Genomic DNA, 7289 nt, shown 5'->3' with positions numbered 1-7289 from the left:
TCAAAAAATTGATATAAATATTTATTGTTTATTATTGTTTGTATAGCTTCCCTTTGACTTTGACATATCGAGTTTATTAGCGGTCTCGGGAGAGCGCTAACAAACGCTTAAAGCGCCTTATACGGTGACGTCATGACTTGATCGCTCGAATGAGATGTCTTAAAGACGCTTATAGCCGCTTACTCGCTAAAATATGGCTCAAGATGAAAGATTTCAACCGATTCCAAGCGATCTATCGGTTTTAACCGCGGTTAAGTCCTTGGTTCACCTTGAACAGTCCCTTTATAACATAACCAATCGTGTCCGCTTGGACGTGTTTGGTTGAAGTAACTTCGTAATTTGTCAGCTGTCACTAAAGTCGAAATTATACCCATTTGTAATGACGTCATTTTTGTTTATCTTTGTTTAGCATATTCCAAACAGCGGCGACAACAAACTTTTGAAAAAAATTGGTGTCTGATGATTATGCATCTTCTATATACTAGTTATGTGAAATATCCGTCACTGTCAATCAAAAATATTGGTTTGTCAACTTGTTCTTGAAAGTTATTTCGAAAAGTGTTAGATAATGCCTAAAAAAAGATATAATAGGTATAATGAACAATCGCAGCTGATGATTTTAAATATATTGGCTTTTTTTCAACTGGAAAAGGAACAAGTCCGAAAAGGAATTGCACTTCAAATTGAGAATGTGATACAGCGAGCCGCAGATGCAACAAAATTGAGCACAACAACGATCGCAAATATAAAGAAGAATGGGATAAAATCAGATCAGGATTACGCAGCCCGTATATCTTCCAAGCAAAAGACAGCAAAAACCAAAATTACAACATATTTGAAACATAGAATTCGGGACACAATTTATTCTATGTACGTCAGAAAAGAATATGTAATATTGGCAACAATAAGAGAAAAGTTCAGGGAAGAAATTGAATATTTTGAGTTACATTACTCCTTAAGAAGATGGATCAATAGTATAGGCTTCAAGTGGAGAAAATCAAATAATAGAAAATATTTAATGGACTTGCCAAATATTGTTCATAAAAGAATCAATTTTTTAAGGGAGTATATCAAAAATAGAAATCTAGGTCCGGAAGGTTTTACTCCAGTTTTCATTGACGAGACGTGGATTTTTAGGAAGGGATCATTTCGTAGTAGCTGGCAAGATGACACCAAGCACACGGATTCAAGGAAAAACAGTGAAGGTAAAAATTATCTGGTTATCTTTTTAGATTTTTTTTGAATAAAAACTATTGCCCTTGTAAGGGCTCTCTAACTTCATAAATTCATCAGTTTCATAGTTTCATATAATTTCCCTCTAAGACAATATGAGGGAATTTAACTCCATACACTACTCGTATGTGCATGGAACATTACTTATTAATTCTATTAAATTTATGTTCTGGAAGAATGATTTCTAAAAGAAGAGAATTGAATTATCTTTTATTTTTAAGGTCATCGTTATATCGTGGTCCACGCCGGAACCAAAGATGGCTTCATCAAGGGTGCAAATGTAATATTCAAGAGTGCATTAAAGACGGGAGATTATCATGACAATATGAACAGGAAAAACTTCGAAAACTGGTTTAAAACTCAGCTGGTTCCAAATCTTTCCCCAAAGTCATTTATAATCATGGACAATGCAAGTTACCATTCTGGTTTATTAGAAGAAATCCCGAGAAAATCTTGGACAATGCAGATACTGACCGAATGGTTGAAGAAAGAGAATATTGGCTTTCCAGAAAAAGCCATGAAATATAAAATATGGAGTATTGCACGCAGAAACTGCCCTAGTGAAAAAAAGTACTTCCTTGATGAATATGTTAAACCTTTAGGACACAAAATTTTGCGACTGCCACCATATCATTGCCAGTTTAATGCAATTGAAATGGTATGGTCGGAATGTAAACGAAAATATGATCAATATATTTCCAATTTTAAGGGGTCACCTTCAGAAGTTCTGACCACATGGGAAAGGGTAATAAACGAAATTTCTATAGATCATTGGCAAAAATATGTTTTTCATACAGAAAAGATAAATGAAAAGGCTTGGGAGGCAATACAAGTGTGTGATGCCTATGACATTCTGCCACTTGTGATTACGACTGACGAAGACGACGATGACGAAGACAATATCTCTGATTTCAGTTCTGACTCTGACAATACTGACGAGATTGATTAAGCTTTTTTTGTTCTAGCAAATTTTATTTTATTATCGTCTTTAAGTATTCAATCATATCGTTGCAATTTCATTAACTTGGTAATGCAATATGGCGTGTTTTTTTTGAGTTTGTATGTTTTATTTTTTGGAATGGTATTTTCATTTTAATGTGTTAACATATTCCTTCAAGCAGCATTTTTTTTCATGAACAAGTAAATTAAATTGTCAGTATTTAAATTTTTCCCAGTGGGTTAAAATAACTCACAATTTTTGCAAGCTCGGTTTTATTACGTCTACTGCTCGTGCCGAATTCTACTTTTCAAATATGTTGTAGATTCGGTCTTTGCGGTCTTTTGCTTGGAAAATATATGAGCAGCGTAATCCTGATCTGATTTTATCCCATTTTTCTTTATATTTGCGATCGTTGTTGTGCTCAATTTTGTTGCATCTGCGGCTCGCTCTATCACATTCTCAATTTGAAGTGCAATTCCGTTTCGGACTTGTTGTTTATGTCCCATTATTTATGATTAGTTATTATAATATTTGTTAATTGTTAAGTTTGTTAATACTAATTTGTTTGTTAATAAATTTATTGTATAAATACTACAAGATTTTTTAAAATTTTTTGGGAATGAAAGTATATATGTACATGAATATAAAAATATAATAATATGCTACTAAAATAAATCATTTGTTAATTTCTGAACGTATAAAAATACATAGCAGACTATTAATTTCTGAAGACGATGGTAAAGTTTCTAATCTAATATTGATTGGCAAAAATATTTATGCCATACGTTTTTTCTCACCTGGATGACGTAACTACAAATGGGTATAATTTCGACTTTATCATCATTTTGTTTGTTTTTAAATAATACCCCAGACGCCAGTAATATTATATGTAATTAGTTCTTAAACATAAATATCGAAAAAGAAAACTTATTAGCCATAATAAATTTTGTGTCATTTTTAAAAAGGAAATAATTTGTTGTCTGTTTTTATTTTTTCCCGCACTTATTTCAATATCTTTGACTTTTGACGTTTAGAAAACAGCTCCGGACGTGGGTAATTACTGTTCCAAATTGATGACGTATAAGGGCCAATTGGTGACGTCACGTATCTCAAGCGGTTATAACTATAACCGCTTGAGTTGTTTGGTTAATACCATTTAGGAACGGTAATTACTAATTACCGATAGACCGCTTGGAATCGGTTATAGCTAATAATATAACTCTGACAGCTGCTAGACATGACGTCATTCGAGCGGAACCATATGATGAAGTAACGTTTAAGATATCGTAAGGCAACCGAGTAAGGCGCTTACTCGCTAAAACATGGCTCAATTCATCGCTGAAAATCGGCTATTGATAGACGAAACGTTAATTAACCTTCGTTCCGACGTTGCCAAATGTGGTCCTATGTCAGCCAACAGTTCCCGCCAAAATTTAAACTGATTCAATAAGTATCGTGCATTGTACATTTTACTTTATTTGAGTATTATACATATATATTGTATATTGAGGCAATCCCGTATATTGATTGATGCTCAATGAAATACGTTTAGAAATGTAAAATAATCTGTAAAACAATTTTTTTGAAAGAAGCACAATTCTGCAAAATAGATTTTATGTTTTAAGCTTTATTTGATTTTTTTTTGTTTGAAAATTTTACATGACTTTTTAAATGATTTTCTTATTATTTAATTGTTTGTATTTGTATTATTGTCAGTCAATTTTATTCACTAAAAATAATTGATCTAATATTTTACGCTGGCTGTGGAAAATATTTATTAATAAATAAAACAACCACAAAAAATTATTTTTGTGGTTGGTTATCTGTTATATCTTTTATTTACAGATACACATGTTTGTATGTTTTATAAAAAAATTTAATATAATAAATAAAATGGAATATTAATTCTATTGTAGAACACTCTTTAAATAAAATAAAAAAAGGTTTAAACATTTAGCATTTAGTAGGAATTTTTTTAACATTAAAATGGTTTATTGTATCTAGTTAACTAATGATAACATCATAAAACTAAACCTACATCATTTACTACCATTACATTACTAAATCGCACAGCAAACTATTTCCAAACAAGATCCCAGATACACAAGTTTACCCTGTATATAGTATATAAGTCTAATTGTTAGGCTGAAATTATTTCATAACAAAATTAAAAATACTCATGATCATGTGAGGGTGATACAGATTTAGCAATAAAATGATTAATCCCATATCACATATTGTAAGACAACATTTAACCCTTTATCCAAACGCTTCACTGTTTTTCTCTTTAAGTAAAAATATTTAATGACTTTAAGCATTGATTCTAAATGCATATTCGTATTAATGGAAGAATGTTCTCTAAAACAATAAGCCCATTTTTTATAATTATTATGAGTGTAAGTATTTTTAAAATACTCTCCAAATTTTTTAGTGCTTGGATCACTGCATAAATTTTGCATGGCACTTGCTAAAGCTGAGGAAAAATGATCTAGTACTGTGTGTTGTTGTAAAGTTTTTAACAGTTTATAAACAGAAGCACGCTTATCACCAATCTTAGTAAGATTACTTTGCCACGCCCTGTCTACATGCCAAGAGCAAAACAAGTGGTCAGATTTTACTCCCATCACCATAATCCATGCATTAAAAAATGTTTCGTCCATATCTGACATGCATATTTCAGAACAAACTTCACCTACGATAAAAAATGTCTTAACAAAAGTAGTACAGGAGAAATTGAAATGCCAAACCAATGCCATGTTTGCTAATCAGTTCCAAGTTACAATGAAGGTTTATGCTAGGGTAAAAAGTAAAAGAAACAATGGATTTAAAGGATTCATTTTCAAATAAACAAATATACAAGCAAGCTTGTAATAAATGATAATAATATAGAGAAATGGAATTCATAAATTCACTCATATATTTAAATATGTTATGTTTTCTCAGATATTTTACCTTAAATTGCCAGAAAATTTTAGGTAAACAGTCTACAAGAAAAACTGTAAAAGTAGTAGAAAACACAAATATGCTAATAAACTCTGGTTAAATCAAAAAGTAAATTATTTATCTTATAAATTGAGAAAATTTAATTGCAATTCCACATGTTTTTTCTATTGACTTTCAAATCTATTGTTTATCTATGAACAAAAATATATAATCTGTTGTTTAGAAGTAAATTAGTTGCACATCAGTCAAATGTTAAATATAATTAAAATGTGTGTGTTTGTATAATAAAAATGTGCGTTTGTATGTATTTATATGTAGCATAATATTTTGATTGCATTTTATGGTTTCACTATTATAATATGCATCAGTTTCAGTTTTTATAAAAACTACAAATATATCATTATATCATGTATTATACAAACCTACTGTTTCCTTTATAAGAGAAAAATAGAGATGTTGAATGGTGGTATTCTTTCTATTTGAAAACATTTCAGCAATGGGAAAACCATGGTGATATTCATCTATTACCATTACAGTGGTCAATTCAAAGTTATATGAATTCAAGCCATGCATGCTGTCAACAGTAATAATTTTTTGAAGTTTTTTGATCATATTCCTTTGAAAGTTGTTCATAATCACAAGACAAAAATCTTCTTTCTTTAGAATGGCATGCTCTTGCCCTTATCGCTTATAAAATAAAACGGGATTTACATCCCAGGCTTCACATTCTCTGACCCATAACTCAACTGAGAATGCATCTTCTTTACTTCCATTTCCATCTTTTCCTTCAACTCCAAAGCTGGCATCAATGTTTTTGATATCTTGATGCGTTAAAAGATCAATTCTTTTTAAGTCAGTTCCAATTCTATCTTGGTTTGTTTCCAAAATCCTGGTAAATAAAAAAATTAGACCATAAATTTTTAAGGCAAAATATTATAAGAAATATAGTTATTATTAAAAAAACACTTTAAGTATTAACAACATCTAAATTTACCTTCGAGGAGGAACTCCACTTATGAGTTTGGAGGTAATACTTTCTTTTTCATGTGAAGGAATTCTTATATGCTCCAAATCGTTTGTGTGGCCGTAATGTTCTTTTTGCCATTCAACCAGTAAGGCACCACTTTCATTTTTCATATTAATAAAACTGGTGCAGTTGTGCTCTAATTTACATGACCCTTGACTTTTTTGCAGTCTTTTTCTGCACTCATTGAAAAGTGGTGTATAACCTGGAGTAGAAATGAAATAATATGATGAATGGAGTAACAAATATGTTCAGTTACTTAAAAAGTTGCAGTTAAATACCCGACAAGATGTTTAGAGTTTGTGATATCAAAGATGTCTTAAAAAAATATTTTGGAATTCATTTTGGAGAATATGTAACATGTGATATTATTTTTTTAAAAATCACATGTTACATATAATAGTTAAACATATATAATACAAAAATATAATACATATGAATATAGGTACTTACTTGCTTTGCTTCTATTGCAAATATAATGTAGTACTTCACCACTTGTACTAGATTTCTTTGATTTCAGAATGTAACAACATTTATTTTGAGCCTCTATTTTGATTTTCCATTGTGTAAATTCTAAAAATAAACTCAATTTTATTTGTGTTTTAGACTGATCATACCTTGCATGTTCTCCATCTGATTCAACTCAATATTAAAGTTCTTATTATGAGTGATCTGTAAATGCTCAATTAGAGATTTTATGTTTGAAAAAATAATGCCACAAAGACTCTCATCATCTCCTTGTTCCAAGCAGCGATTGCTTCCCAGTTTTCTATTACTATCACTACTAGAAGGTTTATTTAGTTTATGAACTTCTGCAAGGTGTCTATTAAAATTGGATTTCTTTCCAAAACACTTTTTACATATATGGCACTCAAAAGCCATTATGGAAATGTTTAAGGTAAACAAACTACAGCCAAACTAGGACGCAGCGTTTTAATTGTTTATTATAATTTGTATAATTTTGTTTTTGGTAGGTGTAAGCACATACACTGACAAAAACTTCGCTTTAAAACACAAACAAATATCTCGACATTCTGGACTCCAAAACACGAACCACCCAACCCAACAAATAACAATCAATCAGCTGGCTGTCTGCTGGCAATCGGCAATGCGCATTTGGCTGATTTGGCAACGTTGGAGTGGAGGTTA

General features: G+C 30.8%; 2 protein-coding genes across 5 annotated transcripts in view; one reads left to right on the top strand and one right to left on the bottom strand.

Annotated features, from left to right (window-relative positions):
* Positions 1–431: 431 nt before the first annotated feature.
* Positions 432–2183, top strand: LOC126737960 (uncharacterized). Its single transcript, XM_050443094.1, has 2 exons — positions 432–1205; positions 1455–2183. The coding sequence occupies exons 1-2, from the start codon at positions 569–571 to the stop codon at positions 2180–2182; spliced, it is 1365 nt and encodes a 454-aa protein (XP_050299051.1). The 5' UTR covers positions 432–568; the 3' UTR covers position 2183.
* Positions 2184–4013: 1830 nt separating this feature from the next.
* LOC126737964 (uncharacterized) overlaps positions 4014–7289 on the bottom strand; it is a 169482-nt gene continuing 166206 nt past the window's right edge. The window contains exons 2-5 of one of the 4 annotated variants that reach the window (XM_050443100.1): positions 6758–6866; positions 6594–6713; positions 6111–6345; positions 4014–6005 (exon numbers count right to left, since the gene is read on the bottom strand). In XM_050443100.1, coding sequence (XP_050299057.1) covers positions 5798–6005; positions 6111–6345; positions 6594–6713; positions 6758–6866 — 672 coding nt within the window. In that variant the 3' untranslated portion in view covers positions 4014–5797. Of the gene's footprint in view, positions 6006–6110; positions 6346–6593; positions 7206–7289 lie in introns of those variants that run through there. The other 3 variants (XM_050443101.1, XR_007661174.1, XM_050443102.1) reach the window with 3 other exon arrangements.

Source organism: Anthonomus grandis, chromosome 6 (assembly GCF_022605725.1).
Source record: "Anthonomus grandis grandis chromosome 6, icAntGran1.3, whole genome shotgun sequence".
Classification (NCBI taxonomy): domain Eukaryota; kingdom Metazoa; phylum Arthropoda; class Insecta; order Coleoptera; family Curculionidae; genus Anthonomus; species Anthonomus grandis.
Note: the sequence above shows the minus strand (reverse complement) of the source record. Positions and strands in the feature narration are given on the sequence as shown.

Bases quoted from the DNA above. Each gene is read 5' to 3' on its own strand.
- LOC126737960 (XM_050443094.1), top strand. From the start codon at position 569: ATGCCTAAAAAAAGATATAATAGGTATAATGAACAATCGCAGCTGATG. The intron at 1,206-1,454 runs GTAAAAATTATC...TTTATTTTTAAG, and splicing joins TTCAAGGAAAAACAGTGAAG to GTCATCGTTATATCGTGGTC.